At 48.0% G+C, this 23,819-nt stretch overlaps 2 protein-coding genes across 2 annotated transcripts; both read right to left on the reverse strand.

Moving 5' to 3' along the window:
* Window positions 1–288: 288 nt before the first annotated feature.
* FAM53C (family with sequence similarity 53 member C) lies at window positions 289–11,102 on the reverse strand. Its single transcript, XM_050962358.1, is given in 5 exon segments — window positions 289–567; window positions 1,359–2,083; window positions 5,379–5,436; window positions 10,940–10,979; window positions 10,981–11,102. Coding segments are annotated over 5 exon segments (1,098 nt in total). The 5' UTR covers window positions 11,007–11,102; the 3' UTR covers window positions 289–318.
* A 3,913-nt stretch (window positions 11,103–15,015) lies between these two features.
* Window positions 15,016–23,370, reverse strand: LOC127055417 (oocyte-specific histone RNA stem-loop-binding protein 2-like). Its single transcript, XM_050962357.1, has 7 exons — window positions 23,316–23,370; window positions 22,393–22,470; window positions 17,791–17,889; window positions 17,609–17,713; window positions 17,111–17,273; window positions 16,277–16,393; window positions 15,016–15,926 (listed from the first exon to the last, which is right to left on the reverse strand). Exons 1-7 carry the CDS (start codon window positions 23,360–23,362, stop codon window positions 15,810–15,812), a joined length of 726 nt encoding a protein of 241 aa, XP_050818314.1. The 5' UTR covers window positions 23,363–23,370; the 3' UTR covers window positions 15,016–15,809.
* Between the last annotated feature and the right edge of the window lie 449 nt (window positions 23,371–23,819).

The following is a 23,819-nucleotide window of genomic DNA, read 5'->3' on the forward strand; positions in this document are numbered from 1 at the left end:
GCGGGGGCGGGACTCTGTCCCCACCCCGGGGTGCGGGTGCGCAGGGACGGGGCAGTAACCCCGAGCCCCAGCCCCAGCCCCAGCCCCAGCCCAGCCGCAGGAGTCAGCGCCCTCCCCTCAGTTACACACATTGCACTGAAGCAACTTTTAACTTTTTCCTTTAAAAAAAGTTCATCCGGGCCAGGGCCGCTGTCCCCTGCAGAGCCCTAGCGGTGCTGATGCCCAAGCCGCGTTTGCATCCGTGGGTGTGCACGCTCCCCCTCCTCCCCCCGGTGGGGACAGGTGGAGCTCTGCAGTTTCCAGAATGTATATGCAACCCTAGTTCTCTTCAATCAGATTCAGATCCAGGTCACTAAAGTCTTGCTGGAAAAAGGTCCTCTGGCTGCCCAGGTGCCAGCTTCGATTCCTTGCCTCATCTTCCTCTTCCTCACTCAGCACTTGGCCATAGCTGCTGATGGGACTGCATGGGGCTGAAGGGGCTTGTGGGTTGCAAGCCAAGAACCATGATGGAACACTGCCTTCCTCAGCCTTGTCTAAGAAACAGAGGCCTCCTCCTGAGAACTGCTTCTGTCAAACAAACAAGAAGGATTAGGAGTCTAGAACAGAGCCCTTCCAACAGTGCTAGCAAGGAGGATGAATGTGCCAGTGTTGTGAGATTTCTCTACCACGACAACAAGAAAGGCTCCCTGCCTGCAGTACCAGCTCCAGCCCCTAATTTCTCTGCTGCTTGGACTGATATGGAACAGGAGCAGTCTGCAAGTTGTGCAGTTATATGGCCCCGACAATCTTCCCTCTTCCCAATCTGCACTGATAGCAGAGATACAGATTTACATAAAGCCTGCAGCTCCTCTCTTCATCCTCACCTGTTGGGAGCAACTTCTATATACAGAAGAAGACCTGCCATTTACACAGGACACAGAATTTCATCTGTAGTTACCTGTATAGGCTGAACATTAACAAGGATACAAACCTTCTGACTAGACCATGACATTTGTTTACCTTTCATGGTATATTCAACAGCCTAAAACTGTATTTTTCTTCTGACTTTTTTCTAACATTTGAAGTGTCAAGTCCTACCTTTTTATTTTGGGGAATTTTGGCATGTTTTTTCTTAGGACCTAGCAGATTCTCCATCATTGCAGTCTTTACGTCAAGACTGGATATCTTTCCAAGATGCTATAGCTCAAACAGAAATACTGGGCTTAATGCATTTATTGGGTGAAGTTCTTTGGTCTGTATTGTTCAGGAGATCTGACTGAATGATGGTAATAGTTCCTTCCTGCCTTAAAAAGCTACAAAAAAACAAACAACCCCCTCTCCAAAAAATGCTGCTTCTTGCCCTACTCCTTCCATCCTACCTGGTTCATCTTGTAGAAGTTGAGTGAGGGACGGTGCCATTTTGCATCCTCGTCATGGCAATGCTTGAGACCATTCTTCTTTGTGTCTAGATCACAGGGCTGTGACTGGCTGTGTGGGAGGCCGTGCTGGTGCCTGAGCAGTTCTGGTGTGGAGGAAGCAGAGCTCTGTGGGGAGGGCAGGAACCGGACAGGTGATAAGGAGAAGCGACGTTGCAAGGGGAAGGGCTGCAAGATCTTCTCACTCTCCCACAACATGCTGACTAGAGATTCCCGGGACAGGGCCAGACTGAAAAAAGGGGGGCTACTGCCACCACCACCACCACCTTGGACACACTGAAGAGATGCACCTGGAGCTTGGTAAAACCTGAGACTGCAGGCTCCATGGTCTGGGATAGGGGGCTGCTCTTCCAAAGCACCTTCTCCACTGCTGCCCCGATGCTTGATAGGAGTCCACACTTTGGAGCCAAGGGGCCTACAGAGGGGATGCCAGTGGAAGAAATTCTCAGGCACTGAGGGTGAGCAGCAGTGCCTTTTGGTGGGGACCACAGAAGCCTTCCCCAAGGTGAGCAGGTCCGTGGCTAGTGTTTGGGATGGAAGGCTGGTCTTAGGGCAGCAGTCTTGGCTGCAAGGAGACAGACTCAAGCCGGAGTGGTGGCAACTGAAACCTGTGTTGTCCTGAAGGTGTATCCTGGGACAGGAGATTAGGTCCCACCAGGAAGCCCTCTCTGCAAGAGACACCACAAAAGAGGGAGAGATTTAACAGCATGGCCTCTGCCTCACCAGCTGTCCCACAGTCCTGAATGAGGGACCAGTGCCACAACACCCCATCCAGTAACTTCTGATGCCCTCCAAATAACCTTTAATTGGGGAGTGGGCACTGCATGCACCTGGCAGAGAAGGGCTTGCCCCAACAAAGTCTATTTCTGACCACTGGGCTTTATAGTTTGATTCCCTTTATTCTGTGTCTATGGTAGTTCCCAGTTCCACACAAAGATGAGCACAGGCAGTCCTGACTGACTCACCATCTGGCCCCCACTGCTGTCATTACTGGATACCCGTGAGAAGTTCTAGCTCTTTTAATCTTTATTTCCAAACACAGATCCCAATTTGTCTTCCATAACTGGAAGCTCTTTTGTCATAAACAGGTAGTTAAGGGTTAATGTCTCTTTTACCTGCAAAGGGTTAAGAAGCTCAGTAAACCTGGCTGACACCTGACCAGAGGACCAATCGGGGGACAAGATACTTTCAAATCTCAGTGGAGGGAAGTCTTTGTTTGTGTTGTTTGTTTTGTTCGTTGTTCGCTCTTGGGGCTAAGAGGGACCAGTCGTGCATCCCAGGTTTCCCCAGTCTTTCTGAAACAGTCTCAAATGTTCAAAATAGTAAGTACTAGCTAGAAAAGGCGGATTAGTCTTATGTTTGTTTTCTTAACTTGTGAATGTGTATTTTGCTGGAAGGAGTTTTACCTCTGTTTGCTGTAACTTTTAATCTCAGGCTAAGGGGGAGGAAGTCCCTCTAGTCTATATGAGCTGAATACCCTGTAAACATTTTCCATCCTGAGTTTACAGAGATAATTTTTACTTTTTCTTCTTTTATTAAAAGCTTTCTTTTTTAAGAACCTGATTTTTTTTTTCTTGTTTAAGACCCAAGGGGATTGGGTCTGAACTCACCAGGGATTGGTGGGGGAAAGGAGGGGGGATGGTTTATTTCTCCTTGTTTTAAGACCCAAGGGGTTTGGGTCTTGGGTTCCCCAGGGAAGGTTTTGAGGGTACAGAGTGTGCCAAACACTATATTTTGGCTGGTGCTGGCGCTATCAGGTCTAAGCTAGGAATTAAGCTTAGAAGGGTACATGCAGGTCCCCACTTTTGGACGGTAAAGTTCAAACTGGGGAAAAAATACCTTGACACCCTTGAACACAGCTTCCCTCTAATCAGGCTGGCAAGGTGACAACACATGGAGGGAGGTGGAACAGCAAAGAATATTCTGTTAAAGGAGTGATGTACACTGGAGAAGCAAAGCAGGGGGGAACAAAGGGACTGATAAGCCTCCCCTGCTCCCTAATGCTGATATGCTGAAACCATGGAGAGACAAGCCTGTGCCAGACACTCTGCTCTGGCAGAAGGCGTGAACTGGGGAAAAAGCAAACAGACATCCTGCCTGGAAGTTTGGAATTGGAGGGAAAGTTGCAGCCACCTCCACAATTGACATCTCTAAGTTTGAGGAACTCAGCAATGAAAATGGTGTGCTGAGCAACTGTGAGCAAGGGCAAGTCCTAGAACATCAAAATAAACCAAAGTGTAGCAGGTTCCACAGTTACTGACCAGTCCCTACAAACATCCCCAATTCACAAAGCCTTGACAGAGCAACACTGCTTCGATCTAGAGCAAGATTTCTATCTGAGCATTGTTCTTTGCCCACCAGCCTGCTTAACTGCTGAAAATCTTCACTGAATGCAAACGATACCAAACCCTATACAAGTAGGGTTGCCAACTTTGCTTGGAAAATTCCTGGAGATTTCATCACATGACAATCTTTAATTAAAGATTAATCTTTAATTCCAGGAGACTCCAGGACAATCCTAGAGGGTTGCCTAACCTAGCTGAACAACATTCAGCCCTTAGACAGATATGGACGAGGAAAGATGAGAGTTCACTGTGGGGACTGCCTGTCTATGAGAACTACAGGAACCTTCCTGAAGGGCTGGCACACAGCAATCTGTGCAGTTGCATATGTAGTAGAGAGACAATGCCAGAAATAATTGAGAATAAGTCTCATACCATGAAAAGGCCAGAACAAAAACATGCTGAGGCAAAGAGAAGTAGACCAAGACAGACAGCTTCTGAAACAGAGAACAGAGCTTTCAGACAAGAGACACAGGGAGGAGAATCTCAGAGCCCTGGGCCCCAGAAGATACTTACACACACTTTGAACATACAGACATCCAGTGAGAACCACTCCATACAATAAAGCACTATCAGGGCTGGAACCATAGACAGGAGTAATATCTGGATCACTGGGCTATGCAGGCCCAACTTGTGTGACCAAGCCAATGTTATAACTGACTTCAGCAGTATCACCTCGCTGGAATGGATCATTTCCCTCTTTCCCATGATCAGTGATGTTACAAGCACCTAGAGAACTGCTGCCAGGCAAGAAACTATTTAAAATGGGGGACTGGAGGCAATTCCATTGAGAATGTGAAAGACTTAGTACCAGAGAAATACTCTTCCCTCTGAGGAGGTTCCCTCATGATTGAGAAACAGCTCTTTACTCCCCTGGAGAAAAGCTCTGTAAGCTGCTCAGGAGTCAGGATACTTTTAACTAGTTTGATACACACATATCACAGTTGAAGGTTTTGTCTTGCTAGTTCATCAATCTAATCCTGTTCTGACATTCTCTCCAACCCCAGCAATTAGCCAACTAATAGCAGCCACTAATACTGATCTTTAAAATGCTGGTTGGGCATTTTGTCCCTTCCCCTCCCTGCATCTGTTACTAATTTTACCCTGCGTTCTCCTTCAGCAGGGACTGCATCTTGCTGCATGTGTGGTCGGCACAGTGTGGGCGCTTCCATGCCACAACAATAAAACTACATGTGATACTACAGGGATGGGAACCAGTGCAAAATCCTAAAACTGATATGGCCAGAAAAGGTGAACAATAAAGGGATTCCATTTACTAGTTTTATTTAAACAAATTTCCTCTCTTCTGTTACTAAAATAACCAGAGATGATTAAAAAATGTTTTAAAAATATAGCTCATACATCACTCTTTGGGGACAATGAACAGTCAGTTTCACACTCAGATACTTGATGCTGCAATGTTTGGTTTAGTTTTGCTGAAAATAATTGTTCCCGCTGGCACTATAAAAGTAAGATCATGGAAACACTCCTAATGGCCTGATCTCTGCTAAGAGCTTGCTTTTGCTGGGAGGTTCAAGTAGAAAATTCTAAAACAAAAATGAAATCAGAGGACAGAAGTGTGATGTGGGCACAGAAGGTGGAAGTCCATCCAAACACTTACCAGACGCAAGCTGGAAGGGGCTGCCAAAGTGAGCCACGTCTGTGTGGTCATACAAAGGCTATGGAGGGAAACATATGGAATCACATCATCACAGGAAAGACCAAGGACTCCCCTCTCAACAAAATAATTTTCCCTCTGTTGATATTCCCCCCTTCTTGTCAACTGTTGGGAATAGGCCACTTCCACCTTGGTTGAATTGGCCCCCTTAGCACTGGCCCCCTCACTTGGTAAGGCAACTCCCATCTTTTCATGTGCTGTAATATATATGTATACCTGCCTACCGTATTTTTCACTCCATGCATCTGATGAAGTGGGTTTTAGCCCACGAAAGCTTATGCCCAAATAAATCTGTTAGCCTCTAAGATGCCACAAGGACGCCTCGTTGTTTTGCTGATGCAGACTAACGTGGCTACCCCTCTGAAACCGGTCTCTCTCTTCAGTTAATTTCTGTTAGGCATCCATCAGCACTTTGGGTATAATCAGTCATACTTTTCTCCTCTTGTTCATGTCTCACATTCCTCTGCAAGTAGGGCTGGCACAGCAAAGAGGGAAAAAAACACTTTAAAATATAGGAGAATAACTGAAAAAAACAAAAAATCAGCAGTGGTCCTTGGGGGCAGATGTGTGTGTGTGTGGAGAAGGGACAGGCACTCCATCCAGAGCATCTAAAGGGCAGGTCTGGGGGTGTTAGGAAGGATGCACCCAAATCAGAGGCCCTTGAGGAAAGGTGCATGTGTGGGCTCAGGAGATACACTAAAGGCAGAGAGCTTCAAGAAGAGGGGTTGGGAGAACACGCTTGGTTTTGTTTTAAAGTTTCTAGACTGTAAGGCTGTGAAGAAAGCCTTCCAAACATGACAGAATTATGGGCTGACAATTGGATTGGGCCCAAGTCTGCCACCAACAGCTGACAGATCTGAATTTAGTGATGGGTTAATTCTGAAGCACAACAGCAGATTATGTTTCAATTCCATTAACTATTTCACTACTATCACTTTAGCATAAACATCTTGCGATGCTGGATGCAGTGGCGAATCCGAGGCACTTACAATCATCACATCAGTGGGGCCCAAGGCATAGACTAATGGTTGGCTATATAAAATTGATAGTGAGAAGTATGTGTAAGAAGTGTGCTGTTCTGCGTCATGAAACCCTGCCATCTCATCCTCCCTCCTCATGATCCGTGTCTCAGCCTTAGTCAGCAACTGAGCTAGCATCTTCTCCTGTTCTCTTCTTTCTCCTGTTACCGATCCGCAGGCAGGATAAAAATTGATGTTTTTCCCTCCACTTCAAAAAAAGGATTTATATTAAATACATTTTCTTTTTAAAAATAAAACCTGTTTAAAATTAAATTTGAAACTATGGCAACTTTAAGGCCTAAACTCCCTACATTCAATTAAAATCACTTAAATGAAAAATATGCTGCAACAGGGAGCCCTCCTCAAATTTTAATGACTCAAAGGGTGTTACTACTTTAATTAGACACAGAATCAGCAGGAAAATGTTAACTTTTGAGGTCAACTCAAGCTTTATAAATATGTCACAATATCATAAGCTGCATTAAGTATCTATATTATTGTCAGTCTTTACAATGGAAGGAATGCTGGTAGTCACATTTTTTCCAAACGGACGTACTTTCTATTTCTGTTGTGCAGAAAAGCTTTTGCCTTAATTACTTTTGGTTTCAGTTTAGGTAGCAGATGGAGAGACTTCATTTTGACTAGTTCATTCAAAGCTGAGAAACCAAATGGAAGTTGAAAAGGCTGGAAAGCTTGTTTTCCTCTTCCAATCTATGAATAAAAACCAGGTGGGAAAGGAGATCTACTCATTTTAAAAAGTTGAAGGATATGGGGCCAGATTGTCAGAGGTACTTAGGCACCTGAAGATGGAGACAGGCACTTTTGGGTGCCTAAGCAGATTGGGTAACTAATTCCCATGGATTTCAATGGAGTTAGGCACCTAATCTCACTATGTACTTTTCTGCACCTTCAGGCAGGCACCTAAATACTTTTCAGAATCTGGTCTATGGTGACTAGAAACAATCTGTTAGCTCACTAACTACAGTTAATATTTCCTTTGTTTAATATATTTAAAACATACTGCTGTAACGTGTTTTGATAAACTTACTTTATGTCTCCAGCACATTTAAAATGGTTTAATTTAGCAAATAAAAAAATTTTAAATGCTGTTTTGAGAATGTTTAATTGAATTCCAATTTCCATCCCAATAGTAGCTTGACACAAATCACAAGTAGAAAGTCATCTAGTAAATAAGAAATGTGTCACTCTCCATTTTCTAACACTCTTAAACTAGGGGACACAGCCTGTAATCTGGAGGGGAGCCATGAGAAGCTTTAGGAAAAAAATACAGCACACATTTTACGCACACAAATGAATAACTGGTAAAGTTGATTCCTCCAGATCAGGAGTTCTCAAACTGTGGGTCGGAACCTCAAAGTGGGTCCCAACCCCATTTTAATGGGGTCACCAAGGCTGGTGTACATTAATCCGTTTACTACAACGTTTTGCACATTTAATTGTAAGTATCTACCACAATCACGGTTTTGCTTTTGCTCTTATTATCATAGAATCATAGAACATCAGGGTTGGAAGGGACCTCAGGAGGTCATCTAGTCCAACCCCCTGCTCAAAGCAGGACCAATCCCCAACTAAATCATCCTAGCCAGGGCTTTGTCAAACCTGAGCTTAAAAACCTCTAAGGAAGGAGATTCCACCACCTCCCTAGGGAACCGATTCCAGTGCTTCACCACCCTCCTAGTGAAAAAGTTTTTCCTAATATCCAACCTAGACCTCCCACACTGTAACTTGAGACCATTGCTCCTTGTTCTATCATCTGCCACCACTGAGAACAGGCTAGATCCATCCTCTCTGGAACCCCCTTTCAGGTAGTTGAAAGCAGCTATTAAATCCCCCCTCATTCTTCTCTTCTGCAGACTAAACAATCCCACTTCCCCTCAGCCTCTCCTCGTAAGTCATGGGCTCCAGCCCCCTAATCATTTTTGTTGCCCGGAGCTGGACTCTTTCCAATGTTTTGTTATTATGGATTGTTGGCTCATTCGTGCAACAGAAAAAAAAAACAAGTGAAAAACAAAAGTCTGTTTGAATCAATGCCTTACTGTTTTTAATAGTTAGTGAGAGTTGCATGTTGATTTTATCAGTATATGACTTGTGTGGTGGAGGGGAGAGTGTAAACTACTACAGACACAAAAAAAGGGGGGTATGATCAAATACATCTGAGAACAACTGTTCTAACATCATAAAAAATGTACAAATTAAGAATCCAAATGAATGTATGTTGATCTATATAATAGCTTATATAAATGTGTATATAGTGTATCCTCAAGGTTGGCAGAAAGTAGTATCAAATTTAGCATGAAGTTTATATTGAGTTGCAATTCTACATATTTCAATGGTTATATCAACCAATGCAAATGAACTGCTCTTTAGAAAAATAATTAAAAGTACAAATTCAAAACAAGATTAAAATCTATTATGTAAAGTTTCCTGCTTGCTGACTTAAATCGTTAATAAAATCGGTGATTTAAATGACTGATTTCAGTCAAGTCATCCTACTGATCGCCAATGGCTGGCTCAACACAGGGTGCAAAACAGGGAAGCTCAGAGGGAGGAGGAGCAGAGACAGGGGATGAGGAGAGAGAAGATTTGCTAATATAAATCTGAGGTTCACGACTGGACAAGCAGGGAGGAGCTACCACACAATTTCTCTTTGGAAAATTACTTTGGAACCTGCAGCAAGGTAAGGTCTGGGAGCAAAACTGAGATTTGCTGATGCAGGAGAAGGGTCAAGAACTTCAAGCCCTCCTTAGTCCCAAACACATTTTCAAGTTAACAACCCAAACAGAGTGAAATTCCAAATAGCAACTTCTTCCTCTCTAGGAAAGGAAGCAGAAGAGTTCTGTGTAGCTCAAAAGTTTGTACTTTTCACCAACAGATGTTGGTCCAGTGAAAAGGTATTCCCTCACCTACCTTCTCTCTCTCAAATAGCAACCTGTCAGTTTCAACATGCTGCTATTGCAATGCTCAAGCAACTCATGCATTACTCCAGTGCTTCCGCCTCTCTTTCATGCCCACATCCCCCTCACGCTTCAGGAGCAGAGATCCAAAGCAGGCACCAGAGTTATGCACAGAGGCCAATGATCCCAAAGAAGAGACGGGATTTAAGTAGCAGAGATTCCTCCCCACTCCCAAACAAAAAAAAAATTTGCTCTGGGCATAAGACCACAGGTGAGATTTCAGGCATAATTAATTTGTTTTGGTTAATATTTTGGGGGTTGGAAGAGGAGACAAAAACCAGGCTTATTACAAAAAAGTAACATGCTGAACTATGGAAAATCATAGAAATGTAGGACTGGAAGGGACCTCAACAGGTCATCTAGTTCAGTCCTTAAGCATTATCTAGAACAGTGTTTCTCAACCTTTTTGATACCATGAATTGGCTTGCTGCCTTCCTAAACTGTGTCAGGGAGATCACAGGGACCAGGGCCAGTCCATGGACTGGTTGTTGAGAAACACTGATCTAGGGCATTCCTGACAGATGTTTGTCTAACCTGTTCTTAAAAGCCTCCAATTACAGAGATTCCACAACCTCCCTAGGTAATTTGTTCCAGTGCTTTTCACTCTTACAACTTGGAATTTTTTCCTAATGTCTAACCTAAATCTCTCTTGCTGCAATTTAAGCCCATTGCTTCTTGTCCTGTTCTCAGTAGTTAAGGAGAACAATTTATCACCCTCCTCTTTTAACACACTTCTTACATACTTGGAGATTGTTATCATGTCTTCCCTCATTCTTCCCTTCTCCAGACTAAACAAACCCAATTTTTTTCAATCTTCCCTCACAGGTCATGTTTTCTAGACCTTTGATCATTTTTATTTCTCTTCTCTGAACTTTCTCCAATTAGTCCACATCTTTCCTGAAATGCGGTGCTCAAAACAGGACACAATACTCCAGCTGAAGCCTTACCAGTGCGGAGCAGAGTGGAAGAATTACTTTGTGTCTTGCTTACAACAGTCCTGCTAAGACAGAGGAAGATACTTTCTCCTCATAACATCTTGCCTTTCATCCTAAGGGATCCCAAAAACCTCTACAAAAAAGATTAATGCCTTCCAAGGCTTGCTGCCCACACAGCAGATATGCAGCCACTTCCGTGGCAGGGACAACAGCCTCAATAAGAGCGCAATCAGCACTGCACAAGAGTTTAGGGCTGAAGTGAATTGGAATGCTGAATCCCACCAAAACTGCATTCAGAATTTAGAGGGCAGAATGTGATTACCTGAGCTGGGGCCACAGGTTAAGCTCTCAAATACTTGGGGCTGTTTAGTGACCACAAGTCACACAGGCTCCAATTTTACAGCCAGCCTGAAAGCTGACAAATGTTGCAGCACAGCGCCCACTGACACCACACTGGGAACTTGGTTCAGTGCAGATGAAAAATGTGGACTCCTCCTCCCCACAACTAAAAATAATCTTGATACCATTTCCAACATGGACTAAACCTGCAAGGTTGAGGCAGAGAAACATCTTACCAGGCTGACGTTGAAGGATGTGCATTTCAGCTCTTCCAGACTGTTTCTGCAGTCGCTCTGTAATCATGATTCCTGGAGGCCTGGCACCAACACCAGCTTAGAGCCCCCAGCTCCTACTTCCTGCTATCCTTCCTCCTCCTTTATCAAGTCCAGTCTTGTTCAATGGCCATCATGCTGCTACTGTACCTACTGAACTACCATCTTCATCCCTGGCTAGACACCTCTCACTCCATCCCCACCGATCCTGTAACACAAACAGGCATGTTAGTAACATCAGGCACAGCCCCAAGGTCAGAGAACCTGCCTGCGCACCCCAGGCTTGCTACGTAGAGCCGAGAGAGAAAATACTGGTGTTCTAAGTCTCCTTGAATGAAACTAAGCCCCAGACAGCCTGAAACAAGCTACCAATACTTATTTGAGCCAGAATCAGCCTTCCCAGGCCCAGAATACACGAGCTCATCACCATCCCATAAGGATCTGTTTTATCACTTTGGGGCTCAGAGAATTTAGGTTTTTGCTTGCCTTACTGAGCTCAAGCTACTTCCATCACCCTATCCAATGTGAACTTCTTTCCTTCAGCCCCCACCTCCCAGGCACATTTCATGAGCCCTGCCTCTACAGCTAGCCCTCCTCTTCCTCCCGTAATCCCAGGACCAAGCAAGCTGTAAGTCGAGCTTCTGGTTTCTGCACCAACCAACTGAACAATTCTCCCTCCTTAACAGTTGGAGTATCATCTCCAGCAACTTTGGTAAACAAGCTCCCCACCCCAAGCATAGGGCAGCAGGTGGAATCAGCAATCTTATTGTGACCCAATAAATATTCTGGCCTTTCAGTAATGAAAATAACTAATGGCCAGGTTGCACAGTGCTGTGGCTGCAGCAACAGCATAGGGCTCCTGAGGTCTAGTCCCAGTTCTGCCACAGGCTCCCTGTATTATCTTGGGCAAGTCATGTCAGCTCTTTGTGCCTCAGACAGCCCCAAACATGCCTAAGGGAAACTTAATCCACTAACATTAGTAACGCACATTAAGCTCCTCTGGCAGCTGCCATTAGAGAGTGCAAAGCATTATTCATACCAGGGGTTCTTAGCTTTTTTCTTTCTGAGACCCCCTGAACAGGCTATAAAAATTCCACAGCCCACCTGTGCCACAACAACTCTTTTCTGTAAAGTCAGGGCTGCCATTAGGGGGTAGCAAGGAGGGCGACTGCCTGGGGCCCCATGCCACAGGGGCACCACAAAGCTAAGTTGCTCAGGCTTCAGCTTCAGCCCATGGTGGTGGGGCTCAGGGGGGCTTGGTGGACACCCTGACACCTGCTCACAGCTCTGCAAGGGGCCTCGGACCCCTGGTTGAGAACCACTGATTTATACAATTTAATCTCATCAGGGTGCAAACTCCAGGATCCACATGGGGCAAAGCCACCAACAGGCAGCAGCACCTCAGTTACTACCAGAAGCCAGATGCAGCGATCCTTGCAGCTTCGGTCAGTGACCACCACCACAGAGCAGGCTGACTTGGGTTTAAGGCGTCTCTCTCTGTCAACACTTTTGTGTCTCAGAGGAGGAAGCCAACACCACCTACCTTCTTTCCCACACACAACATGCAGTAGCAAGAGGGAATTGATCTGCCTAACCTAGTGCAAGCTACAGCAGGAAGCACACACCAAGGCCCCGAGCAGAGAACTCTCCAAAGCAGAAAGCAAAACCAAACAGCCAACCTAAACCTATGGGCCTTTTTGCTGCTCCCTAGTAAAAGTAGCCCAACGGCGATGATCCCTTTGCCACCTGCATCAGCTGTCCAGGCAGCTGGCATCTCCCATTCTCAGACTAAACCCTTTCAAGTCAACTCACCCCCACTGCATCCACGAAGCTGCTGGGACCAGTCAAACCTCAACCCAGAGAAACAATGTGCTCACCCCTGCACCACTCCGAACTTGTCAAGTGCCAACTGATCCCACAGGTCATATGAGCAGAAAGAGGGACAAAGGCCCACAGGCTACAGTGCCAGGCACCTAGTGATGAGGAGAGGTATCCCTGCAGGGGCTGAGAAAATCCAACACAGACACTAAAGCAGAGCAAGGTCACCCGATGTCAGCGCCCATCCAGCTCCAGTCAGTCCCTCACAATGGCAACACCAGACCAGCACAGAAGGTGCCAGCCTCAGGCCCACTTCCCCACCTCCAACCCCAGAGCAGCACTAGGGGACAATCATCCCAGCCTTCCCCTGCTGTCCCAGGGCGGGCTCTGATACTTGTATCTGAAAGTGGCAAGAGGCTGCTAGCTGAGGTGGGGGGGGACAGGGGGCTGCCAATTGGGGGGGGGGGCAGCTGGGAGTCCAGTGGAGGCAGGGGGCTGTCAGCTGGGGGGGGCGCAGTTGGGGCAGGGGACAGGGGTCTGTCAGCCGGGGGGGCACGGGGGGACAGGGGGCTGTCAGCCGGGGGGGCGCAGTTGGGGCAGGGGGCGCGGCCGGGGGACACGGGGGGGCAGGGGGCTGTTAACTGGGGGGTCCCAGTTGGGGGCCCGGAGGAGGCAGGGTGTTGTCAGCCGGGGGGGGCGCAGTTGGGGCAGGGGGCGCGGCTGGGGGACAGGGGTCTGTCAGCCGGGGGGCGCACGGGGGGGCTGTTAACTGGGAGGGTCCCAGTTGGGGGTCCGGAGGAGGCAGGGGCTGTCAGCCGGGGGGGGCCGCGGTTGGGGCAGGGGGCGCGGCAGGGGGACAGGGGTCTGTCAGCCGGGGGGGCACGGGGGGGCTGTTAACTGGGGGGTCCCAGTTGGGAGCCCGGAGGAGGCAGGGGCTGTCAGCCGGGGGGGGACGCAGTTGGGGCAGGGGGCGCGGCAGGGGGACAGGTGTCTGTCAGCCGGGGGGGCACGGGGGGGCTGTTAACTGGGGGGTCCCAGTTGGGGGCCCGGAGGAGGCAGGGTGTTGTCAGCCGGGGGGGGGCGCAGTTGGGGCAGGGGGCGTGGCAGGGGGACAGGGGTCTGTCAGCCGGGGGGGCACGGGGGGGCTGTTAACTGGGGGGTCCCAGTTGGGAGCCCGGAGGAGGCAGGGGCTGTCAGCCGGGGGGGCCGCGGTTGGGGCAGGGGGCGCGGCTGGGGGACAGGGGTCTGTCAGCCGGGGGGCGCACGGGGGGGCAGGGGGCTGTTAACTGGGAGGGTCCCAGTTGGGGGTCCGGAGGAGGCAGGGGCTGTCAGCCGGGGGCCCGGAGAAGGCGGGGGGGTCACCGAGGACCGGGGCCAGGGCGCCCCGCCGCCCCCGGTGGTTTCCAGCTATGGGACCGGACAGGCGGCCCCGCGCCACAGACCGAGGGGTCCAGCCCGGGACCCGCCGCGCCGGGCGGCTCCGCTCCGAGCCAGCGCCGCGCCCGAGCCGCAGACACCAACCGGGGCCCGGCGCGGCCCCACCTCGGGGCTCCCCCAGCACCCGGCTCCGGCACAGCCCCAGCGCCTCCCCCTTCGGACCGTGCCGTGCAGCAAAGGACGACGGGAAATGTCGTCTGGGGGGGCATCCGAGCGTCCCCCCCGCCGACAGCCTCGTTCCTTCCCGCACCAGCATCACCCCTCCCCCAGCCTTGCCCCCCAGGTCCCCACTCCCATAACCCATCACAAAACCAGCCCCTTCCCCCAGGGCCAACATTCCCCTCCAGCCCCCCCGCAGGGGGAGGTGGGGTCTCGGCTGCCCCATCCAGCTTGGGGTGGGAGGGAGGCAGCAGGAGAGCGCCCTTAACACACTGTAGCCAGCACCAGGATGCGGGTCACTCAGCCTCCACGGACTGTTGTAGGGCAGGATGCGGGAACCAGCACCTGTTCCCATGATGGGGTCACTGGCAGGGCAGTGACTTTACAGCAGGACCCAGCGGAGTTTTCCCTCTAGGCCAGAGCGGCACAGGCCACACCCTCTTCGCCCAGATTCCACCTGCCCTGGAGGATTTCCAAGCCTCGAAGCCCTTTCCCAATGCTGAAGGAAAGCGCGAGATGGTAACTAGCGCACAGCCTAGCCAGAGGCTCCTGCCTAGCTCATCATATTCAATTGTGGAGGGGTTGGATAGTGCAGATCTCCAGAGACCTGTTCATGGTAAGTATTTAATCATCTTCACCTCCAACCAATGGCAAGAAAGGCAGCAACAACCCCTAAGGCAACATTAACCCTTTGGCGGGGTAAACTTCCTCCCTTAAGACTCATGGTTTCCTTGTGCAGTCTCCTCTCCCCCATCACTTCTCCTCTGGGCTGGGCCTGACAAACTGCTGCCCAGAATTTCCCCTCTTTGCTGGTCTGGCTGCTCCTACAGATCAATCTTTACTTAGCTTGTGGAGTGCCCACACTGGGGGAAGGGTCACGACTCCCCATTCTCTGAGTCCTCGTGAATTGCCAAAGCCTCCCTGAACCTGCCTGTGGTGAGCAGAGCCCCAGAGGCTTAGGGACAGAAAAAGAACCCAGCCAGCAGCTGTTAGAGTCTTTTGGTAAATTTTATTGACCTCAGTTTCCATTTTTCCAACTCCTTCTATATAGATCTCCCTGGAACACAAGAGACCAAACAGATTCCTGAAGGGAAGCAGAAAGAATTGGTCCTATGCATGCTGGCATTACAGGTACTCAGGTGACAGAAACTCTCTATACCATTGGAAGTTGGGCTATGGGAGGAGATACAGCAGCTGTTTCTCTGTTTGTGCATTTTGTAAGTGGTCTGATGCTCAACTCCAAGCCTCAACACTAACACCAAGTCCCCCTTCTGTCCCAGGGGCAAGCTTCAAGATAATCTCATGTCCTCCATGAGCTCAGGAGAGCCTTGCAGCTGGGCTTGTATGAAACTTGACGCCTGAGCTCTTCTCACTCCCCAAATGCTGTCATTTCAGAGGCAGAAAATGCTCTGGACTCTCCTCATAGCCCCATCCAGCAGTATGGGCAGGTGTGTGCATTTCCTAGGAAGGGCAGCAAGTTGGAGTGGACCTGGGGCAGCCAAGGAGAGGAGCAGCCAGGACATGACAGGCCAGCAAACTGTGAAAACAGGATACAGACAAATGAATAGGAAGGAAAAAACAAACCTGATGTGAGAAGCACATGCCCGCAATCCAAAGCATGGGAGTGTCCCTCTGGAGAGGATGCTGAGCCCTGAGGATCCTTTCCCTCCTATTCTCCCCTTCCCCAACAATACTTTCCAGCATGAGAGAGTGTCCAGAGGAAGGCACAAGACTTCCAGACTGCACCTCACAGACAGTACCCCCTCCTGACAAGCTGATGATCACCCTGTGCCACAGCAAACCATTAACTAGCATTCCCTACTGCAGCCCTAAGTCCCTGTCACCAGCAGGAACAGGAGGAAGCAAGCCCAGTCAAAGCCCAAATACCTGTCTGCCCAGTGAGTCTCCTGGCAGATTTTCAAGAGGCCTCAGGGCACCAGGCCAGTCTTCTGAGAAGCCACACAAAGAGTTTGTCTCCATCATTCCTGAGAGACTCACCAGCTCCTGACTTGCAAACAAACAGCAATTTAAATCACACTGATCCAGTCAATGGACAGGATCAGCACTGGTCATCACATGGAGCAGCACTGTCATTCCACTCCATGCTTCAAACTTAGGGGAGATCATCAGGCCCTTCAACTCCTTGTGTCCAGGCTGGGAGGGGTAGGCAGGACTCCTCTCCAGTGAGCACTGGTGGAAGAGACAGGAGATGCTTGACCTAGTCCTTGCTCTCTCATCAAACCCAGCAGTTGGGGAGAAAAGCACAGGGGCTGGGACCCCAATGCCCACCATGCAGCTGAGGGTGATGGCAAAGCAAGCACATACCACATACAACACAGAGAAGCATCTTCCAGAGCACTGGGAAATGTATACTGTGCTCATCACTGGGACATTTGAGCACCTGGTAGGTTTTGCTTGTATCAATCCCTCCATTCTATGGTATAAGGCTCCTGATACCTACTTCTCAGTGCCATAGAGCGCCAAGCTTCACAGGCCCCCAAGGCATATTAACATACCGTTCACTCTAGCTATTTGCTGCCTAGAGCAGCTCAGTGTAATGGCCACTATATTCAGAGGGATTCTAGGAAGCACTGGGAAGGATACCCATTGATTTGGGTGGATCTTCCATGTTTCATGACACTAGGCTTCCGCCCTTTCCTCCCTCTACAAGAGTTTCTGTGCTGCAAGACTCTAGAGGAGCCAAGACCAACTGGCAGGCACTTTCCTTGGAAATCCTTGTTCACACAGGAGAGGATGCTGGGTTGGTGGGTCCCAGGCATGCAATGCCCGTCTCCACAGCTTGACTTGCATGTCCCAGGAGCGGCGGCTATATTTCTTGTACTTATTTGGAGTTCGGGGGTGAATCCCTGGCTGCCGAGCGGCCCTGGGAATGAAGCATGACATTTATCAGTGACCAGGTGCTTCTATTAAACATTCCTCATCCCAGCATCAAGCCCACCCTAACCCAGCAGGAGCATGGCACTAACAGGGCCTCAGTAGGATGTAGGAAACATGCTCCAAAGGCTCCTGAATATGCCAAGTTTCTGGGACTTTTGGAAGGGGGCACGGAAAAGAAGTTGCCTTTAGGCAGGATCAAAGGGAAGGAAGTCACTTTACGTCAGTTTCAGGTACCACTTCCCTTGGTGGGGAGCCTGTGGTCATAGTCTGAATCAGCAGGCTTATATGGGAACTGGAGGTGTAAGCCAGGGACCACCTCACTTGGGGACCTGTTGTAGGAAGTGCTGGTAGCCAACAGTATTCTTTCCATAGTCTATCTGCTTCTGTCTCCTCTGCAGGATGGTCTCATCTGTCTCAGTGTCATATCTGGTGAAGAGAAATAGTACTAGACACACAAAAGTCAGCCCTGGACAAGCCACATGGTCAGCATGCATCCAACACACCTCAATCCTGAGCTGGCTCCTCTTGCTAGGCCTGGCCTTGTGCCAATTCCCACGCTGACCATATTAACTCCAGGGGAGAATGACCTTGACGACAAGGGTCTGTCCCAAGGAAAAGAAAGTTCATTGCACAATAAACCTGCTTGTGTCACAGCCAGGTGTGATCACTGCATCCGACAAACTAGCCAGCCATCTGTTTGGTCCTGGGAAGCAGAACTAAACTGGGCAATGCATCTTATCCTAAAGTTACAGAGGATCTAGCTCAGCTTCTGGGATGGTTTATTCCTTTGAAACTCAGAACTGAAGCACTGAGACCGGTCAGCCCTCTCCTGAGAAGGCAACAGGATTACTCCAGGCCAGCTCTGCGGTCTGTTGATGGAAGCCCAGGATACATGATCAAGGCAGCCAGTCATATTCTCAGATTATTATGCGTAGTGCAGTGACTCACAGTCCCCCACTCAGAATCAGAGCCCCATTGTGCTGCATGTTATACAGACACAGAGAGAGAGTCCTTGCCCCAGAGTTTACAAAGGAGGGGGAAGGAAAACAGTCAAATAGATACAATTATATATCTACAAAACTCAAAAATGCAGATGTATATATCTTTAAAAGAGTCAAATAGCCAACTGCCAATTAAGCTAAACCTTCATTAACTGGCAGATTTCTATAATGTAGCAAGTATCAGTGGTTGATTTATACACTCTTCCTATCAAGCCAAGGACATAAGAACAAGTCAAGGGGTCTCATGCCATCCCCAAATACTCATTGCCATCAGCAGGGATCCCTTCTGCCTCAGCTACAAAACAGAAAATGGTGACTCAGCAAAATACCTGAATGTAACACCTTCTTCCCATCTTATTTTCTGTTTATCTTTTAGACTAAGCTTCATAGTGTGGGGGACTGTATGTTTTATGCAGGGTCAAAAAGTGTCCGTGCTTAATAAATAGGATGAGATCTCAACTGTCAGAGTAAAAATATATGACAACTAAACAATGTGACAAAACTAAATCTATAGCCCCATATCTTAACATAGCTTTACATACTCCCTCAGGACTTCGGAGTGTCTACAAGGAGATTAAACACAAGAGTTGCACTTTGCAACAGCAACATCTCTACTGGGATATGTAGTGCCACTTTCCTGAGAGCAACAATGAGAATTCTGGGCAAGGAAGGAGACTGGGAGAAGGGCTGTATCTGAGTCAGTGAATGAGGTCGTGCTGGTGGGGGAGCGACACTATATGTGAAAGAAAGCATAGAATCAAATGAAGTAAAAATCTTAAATGAACCAAACTGTACCTTAGAGATTCTATGGATAGTAATTCCATGCTCTATTAATAAGAATAGCAGTAGGGATATATTACCGATCACCTGACCAAGATGGTGATAGTGACTGTGAAATGCTCAGGGAGATTAGAGAGGCTATTAAAATTAAAAAAAACTCAATAATAATGGGGGATTTCAACTATCTCCACATTGACCGGATACATGTCACCTCAGGATGGGATGCAGAGAAAGTTTCTAGACACCTTAAATGGCTGCTTCTTGGAGCAGCTAGTCCTGGAAACCACAAGAGGAGACGCAATTCTTGCTTTAGTCCTAAGTGGAGCACAGGATCTGGTCCAAGAGGTGAATATAGCTGGACTGCTTGGTAATAGTGAGCATAATATAATGAAATTTAACCTCCCTGTGGCAGGAAAAACACCACAGCAGCCCAACACTGTAGCATTTAATTTCAGAAAGGGAGAGTACACAAAAATGAGGAGGTTAGTTAAACAGAAATTAAAAGATACAGCCCAAAAAGTTAAAACTCTGCAAGCTGCATGGAAACTTTTTAAAGACAACATAATAGAGGCTCAACTTAAATGTGTATCCAAAATTAAAAAAACATAGTAAGAGAACCAAAAAAGTGCCACTGTAGCTAAACAACAAAGTAAAAGAATCAGTGAGAGGCAAAAAGGAATCCCTTAAAAAGTGGACGTTAAATCCTAGTGAGGAAAATAGAAAGGGGCATAAACTCTGGCAAGTTAAGTGTAAAAATAGAACTAGGAAGGCCCAAAAAGAATTTGAAGAATAGCTAGCCAAAGACTCAAAAAGTAATAGCAAAAAATGTTTTAAGTAAATGAAAAGCAGGAAGCCTGCTAAACACCCAGTGGGCCAACTGGACAATCGGGAGGCTATAGGAGCACTCAAGGACGATAAGGCCACTGAGGAGAAACTAAAAGAATTATTTGCATCGGTTCTCATGGCTGAGGCTGAGAGGGAGATTCCCAAACCTGAGCCATTCTTTTTAGGTGACAAATCTGAGGAACTGTCCCAGACTGAGGTGTCATTAGAAGACGTTTTGGAACAAACTGATAAACTAAATGGTAATAAGTCACCAGGACCAGATGGTATCACCCAAGATGGTGTTCACCCAAGTTTCTTCATCTGAAGAAACTCAAATGTGAAATTGCAGAACTACTAACTGTAGTCTGTAATCTATCATTTAAATCAGCTTTTGTACCAAATGACTTGAGAATAGCTAATGCGATGCCAATTCTTAAAAAGGGCTCCAGAGGTGATCCTGGCAATTACGGGACAGTAAGCCTGACTTCTTTACCGGCCAAACTGGTTGAAACTATAGTAAAGAACAAAATTGTCAGACACATAGATTAACATAATTTGTTGGGGAAGAGTCAACATGGTGTCTGTAAAAGGAAATCATGCCTCATGAACCTACTAGAATTCTTTGAGGGGGGTCAACAACATGTGGACAAGGGGGATCCAGTGGATATAGTGTACTTAGATTTTCAGAAAGTCTCTGTCAAGGTCCCTCACCAAAAGGCTCTTAAGCAAAGTAAACTCTCATGGGATAAGAGGGAAGGTCCTCTCATGGATCAGTAACTGGTTAAAAGATAAAACAACGAGTCTTTGTGACACCTTGGAAACTAACAAATTTATTTGGGCATAAACTTTCGTGGACTATAATCCAACAGTTGACAAGAAGGGGTGAATATCAACAAAGGGAAAAAAATAATTTTCTCTCTGTTGATACTCATACCTTCTTGTCAACTGCTGGGAACGGGCCACATCCACCCTGATTGAATTGGCCTTGTTAGCACTGGCCCCCCACTTGGTAAGGCAACTCCCATCTTTTCATGTGCTGTGTATTTATACCTGCCTACTGTATTTTCCACTCCATGCAGCTGATGAAGTGGGTTCTGTCCCATGAAAGCTTATGCCCAAATAAATTTGTTAGTCTCTAAAGTGCCACAAAGACTCCTAGTTATTTTTACTGATACAGACTAACACAGCTACCCCTCTGAAACCTGGTTAAAAGATAGGAAACAAAGGATAGGAATAAATGGCCAGTTTTCAGAATAGGGAGATGTTAAATAGTGGTGAAGAATTACAAAGGGAACTCACAAAACTGGGTGACTGGGCAATAAAATGGCAGATGAAATTCAATGTTGATAAACGCAAAGTAATGCACACTGGAAAACATAATCCCAACTATATATATAAAATGCTGAGATATAAATTTGCTGTTACCACTCAAGAAAGATCTTGGAGTCATAGTGGTTAGTTCTCTGAAAACATCCACTCAATGTGCAGCAGCAATCAAAAAAGCAAACAGAATGTTGGGAATCATTAAGAAAGCGATAGATGGTAAGACAGAAAATATCATGTTGCTTCTATATAAATCCATGATATACCCACATCTTGAATACTGCATGAAGATGTGATCACCCCATCTCAAAAAAATATATTGGGAGTTGGGAAAGGTTCCAAAAAGAGAAACAAAAATGATTAGGGGGATGGAACAGCTTCTGTATGACAAGAGATTAATAAGACTGGGACTATTCATCTTGGAAAAGATGACTAAGGGGGGAATATGATAGAGGACTATAAAATCATAACTAGTGTGGCGAAAGTACATAGGGAAGTGTTTACTCTGCCATAACACAAGAACTAGGGGTCACCAAATGAAATTAATAGGTAGCAGATTAAAAAAAAACAAAAGGGAGTTTTGTTTTGTTTTTCCACACATTGCACAGTTAACCTGTGGAACTTCTTGCCAGAAGATGTTATGAAGCCCAAGACTACAAGAGTTCAAAAAAGAACTAGCCACGTTCATGGAGGATAGGTCTATCAATGGCTATTAGCCATGATGGGCAGGGATGGTGTCCCTAGTCTCTGTTTGCCAGAAGCTGGGAATGGGCGACGGGATGGATCACTTGATTATCTGTTCGTTCCCTCTGGGGCACCTGGCATTGGCCACTGTCAGAAGACAGGATACTGGGCTAGATGGACCTTTGGTCTGACCCAGTATAGCTGTTCTTTCATTCTTATGCCTGGGTCAGCCTCCATCCAATTCACTCTTAGTGTTTTCCAGCACAAATTGCTCATTCTTCCTCCCAAGCTCTCACTACATTAAACATCATGTTCTACCTTGAAGCCACAGAAATAATCCTAAATAGAAACATTTGTTACCACCAGCTCCCTTTTCTCTTTGGAATTCTTGCCCCATTAATTATATGCATTTTTTTCTCTAGGACTATAGGCAAATGTCTGCTAACTATAACCTAGACACAAAGCTTCTGTATACCATGTGTTTCCACCCACCTGTCTTTCTCACATACAGATGCTTTTCCAAAGGCAGCCTTTTCACATCCAAGAACAAGAGGGTCATGAAACAGAGAACTGTATGCCAGTTATGGAAGAAAATGAATTCTCCACCCTAGACACAGCTCACAACCCTTCCCTACGAGGCAGCTAGCTCAGGGACCCATCCTATCCCATGGCCCATAGAAAACACTGACTTCTGAATAGTCAGTGCCCACACAGCAATACAATTCTCTTACATAGTTGAGTCAGCTAAAAACTGAGCTTCAAAGAATGATTCCACGGCAGGGGAAGCAGTCACTACCTTTGGAGGCAGCCAAAGGGTTCTGGGTGACAAAGCCTCCAAATTAAATGATCTGAGCCTACAGAGGGTGTCCAGCCCAGTGAGGCACAGGCTAAAGAGCATTAGGAAGTAATGCAAACACGGGGTCAAGCAGGCCCCGTTCCTGCACCTCTTGACGCTGACCGAAGCCTGAGCGCCACCGACAGGTAGCAGGGCCGCGTCTATCACCGCGCTCCGGCCGGTTTCATTATGCGTGTGTTGCAGTAGCACCCAGGAGCCCCGACGGGACTCCCACTGGCCCAGCCACGGCGGGCGCCTCCCAGCAGATCCTCTGCCGGCCGGAGCATCCAGCCACGCTCGGGGACAGCGCCGGGAACGGCAGCGCAGCAGGAGCCGGGCGCAGAGTGTCGGGTGCTGGACACAGCCCGTCTCTGACCTAGGCAGGGGCCGCCCGGCTCTCTGCTCCGCGAAGGGCCGCCGGAGGCGCGGCCCTGGTGAGCGGGGGAGCCCCCAGGCTGCGCCCCACGCGGGAGCGGGGCCCACGGACAGCGCAGCGGGAGCGGGGCCAGGGAGGGAGCGACCGGGGCTCGGCCCGGCCCCACCCAGCGTCACAGCCCCTGGACACTCGCGCGCCCCGTACCGGGAGGGCGGCTCCCAGACACCCAACGCGCGAGGCGCTAGGAACATGGCCACCAAGGTGCGCATGCACAGACACACGTCACCAGGCCGGGCGTTCTCTGTCAAATAGTTACCCCCCCGTCACTAATAGATACAGACCCCGCCCCCATGAAACACGTGCTCCCGAGGGTGGTGATTGGCTTCACAGAGCCAATCAGCGCTAGATATGGACGGAACCCCTTATGTCCGTCCAATAACAATAGCAAACGTCCCGCCCACCGTTCTCTCCCTCAATAGGTTCTCACTTAGCTCGAGTCACACGGACATTACCCAATCAAAGAGCGACCCTTGTGTTTGGTCCCGTCCCCTGGTCGCCCTGATTGGCTACGGTCGACAACAATCTCTGTGATTGGCTGGGATCCGGCGGCAGGTTTAAGTTCCTCGTGTTCTGTTTTCATTCAAGTCTGCGGAGTCGGTGCCTGTGGCGCGGTGGGGGCGTGGCCCTGGGGACGGGCCGCGGCTGACC

Source organism: Gopherus flavomarginatus, chromosome 7 (genome assembly GCF_025201925.1).
Source record: "Gopherus flavomarginatus isolate rGopFla2 chromosome 7, rGopFla2.mat.asm, whole genome shotgun sequence".
Lineage (NCBI taxonomy): Eukaryota > Metazoa > Chordata > Testudines > Testudinidae > Gopherus > Gopherus flavomarginatus.

What these genes read in the sequence shown, in the direction of transcription:
- LOC127055417 (XM_050962357.1), bottom strand. Translation starts at nt 23,362, where the DNA reads ATGTTCCTAGCGCCTCGCGCGTTGGGTGTCTGGGAGCCGCCCTCCCG. An exon ending in AACAAGGATTTCCAAGGAAA is followed by an intron (nt 16,394 to 17,110) that starts GTGCCTGCCAGT and finishes TTTGCAAGTCAG; the next exon opens with GAGCTGGTGAGTCTCTCAGG. An exon ending in GAGACTCACTGGGCAGACAG is followed by an intron (nt 15,927 to 16,276) that starts GTATTTGGGCTT and finishes CTGTTTTCACAG; the next exon opens with TTTGCTGGCCTGTCATGTCC.